Here is a 1,613-nt window from a genome sequence, read left to right as displayed (position 1 = left end):
CAAGTACAACCCATTTATTTAGCTATATTTTGTTAAAGACGGGGGAAACACACATACTCGTAACGGGCGAGTGCGACAACAACAAACGCGACCGACGGATGATCCTTCATATCACTCGACAAACCTAGTTTTGATGACATATAGAGATAGATTGCATTTTTTGTTCATATCTGCTTTTATTGGTAAGATTTAGACCCCTTCCGTACTAACATAGTTCACACTGTTTACTGCACAGTAGCCATGTTGGTTGATGGCCCTCCATTTCATTTATTTGTGTTCAAGTCAGGTGTCCGAATACAACCTATATAGGAATATAAAACGCTGTACTTTTGTCAAGTGATTTTTTGGCGTACCAAAAGTGGTACATGTACAGCAGTTTGAGAATAACTGTGTTAGGATAACAGGGCTGAGTATGCAATTTGATCAATGTGCAGGACACTTAAATTTTGTTGTGCATTTATACATTTTATTTCCCGGGTCTCGCAAATGGCAACCATTCTGTGGAATGGACCATAACTAGTATTAAACTAATGAGGCAAAGAAAAAATACCAGATTGTGATCCCGGTTCAGATAATTTGTTTTCCCATAATAAATTGGGGACGGCGTGGCGAAGTTGGGAGTGCCAGCAATCTGAGGGTTCCTGGTTCAATCTCCACCTTCTACCATCCTTGTCACGTCCATTGTGTCTTTGAGCAAGACACTCCCTTGCTCCTGATGGGTTCTTTGCATGGCACCTTCCACTATCAGTGTGTGAATGGGTGAATGTGGAAATAGTTTCAAAGTGCTTTGAGTTCCTTAAAAAGGTTTAAAAGCGTTATAGTATAACCCATTTGAAACATTAAAATAAAAGCCCTTCCATGTATTTTCTATCTCTATATCAGGGATTCTCAAACTCCGGTACATATGCCATTAGTGGTATGCAAAATGATCAATTGAATATTTAAACACAGTCTTACTGTTCAAACTGTGTCCACATGGCATCCATTGCACCAGTCTGCAGTCCCTTCCAAGGTTTCTTATTGGATTGAGTTTGTTCTTGCCCTGATGTGGGATCAGAGTTGTGATTTGTGCAGCCCTTTGAGGCATTTTGTGATTAAGGGCTATATAAATAAACTTTGGTTGATTGATTATGTTATAGTAGCCAAAAATATTAAATTATACTTGTTAAATAAAACCTCTGTCTTGTTTTTAATCAACATTTGGGCCTACTATGCTACTTTATTTTAATGTTGGTCATTATAGTGATGCTTGGAGAGCAAAGTGCTTTTTGAGTTAGTACTTGGTAAACAATATTTGAGAACCTCTGCTCTACATGAACATAATCAAGGTGTCGGACCATACAAGTCAGTTTTCTTACTTTAAAAATATATTTATTAGCACCAAAATATTGCATATAGTACTAATAAAACAATAGTACAACTATACTGTAAACGTGATTGGAGTAAAGCTCACAAAGCTTATTTAATGCATCTGTGTAACAGAAAATATTGATCTATTCCTCAGCAAAATCGCAGTTCATTTTCCAGTCCATAAATCTTCGCCTTTAACGCCGTCAGCCCATTCTGGACCTTCTTTGTCCTGTTGTTGCTCTCCCGGACCTCTTGGAGAATAG

General features: G+C 37.9%; 1 protein-coding gene across 2 annotated transcripts in view; it reads right to left on the bottom strand.

Annotated features, from left to right (window-relative positions):
• Window positions 1-1,352: 1,352 nt before the first annotated feature.
• Window positions 1,353-1,613, bottom strand: part of ccdc77 (coiled-coil domain containing 77) — a 19,463-nt gene continuing 19,202 nt past the window's right edge. For both annotated transcript variants that reach the window (XM_061917788.1, XM_061917789.1), the window contains exon 12: window positions 1,353-1,613. This exon is cut by the window's right edge and continues 34 nt beyond it. In XM_061917788.1, coding sequence (XP_061773772.1) covers window positions 1,501-1,613 — 113 coding nt within the window. In that variant the 3' untranslated portion in view covers window positions 1,353-1,500.

Source organism: Nerophis ophidion, linkage group LG12, assembly GCF_033978795.1.
Source record: "Nerophis ophidion isolate RoL-2023_Sa linkage group LG12, RoL_Noph_v1.0, whole genome shotgun sequence".
In the NCBI taxonomy this organism is placed as follows: domain Eukaryota; kingdom Metazoa; phylum Chordata; class Actinopteri; order Syngnathiformes; family Syngnathidae; genus Nerophis; species Nerophis ophidion.
Note: the sequence above shows the minus strand (reverse complement) of the source record. Positions and strands in the feature narration are given on the sequence as shown.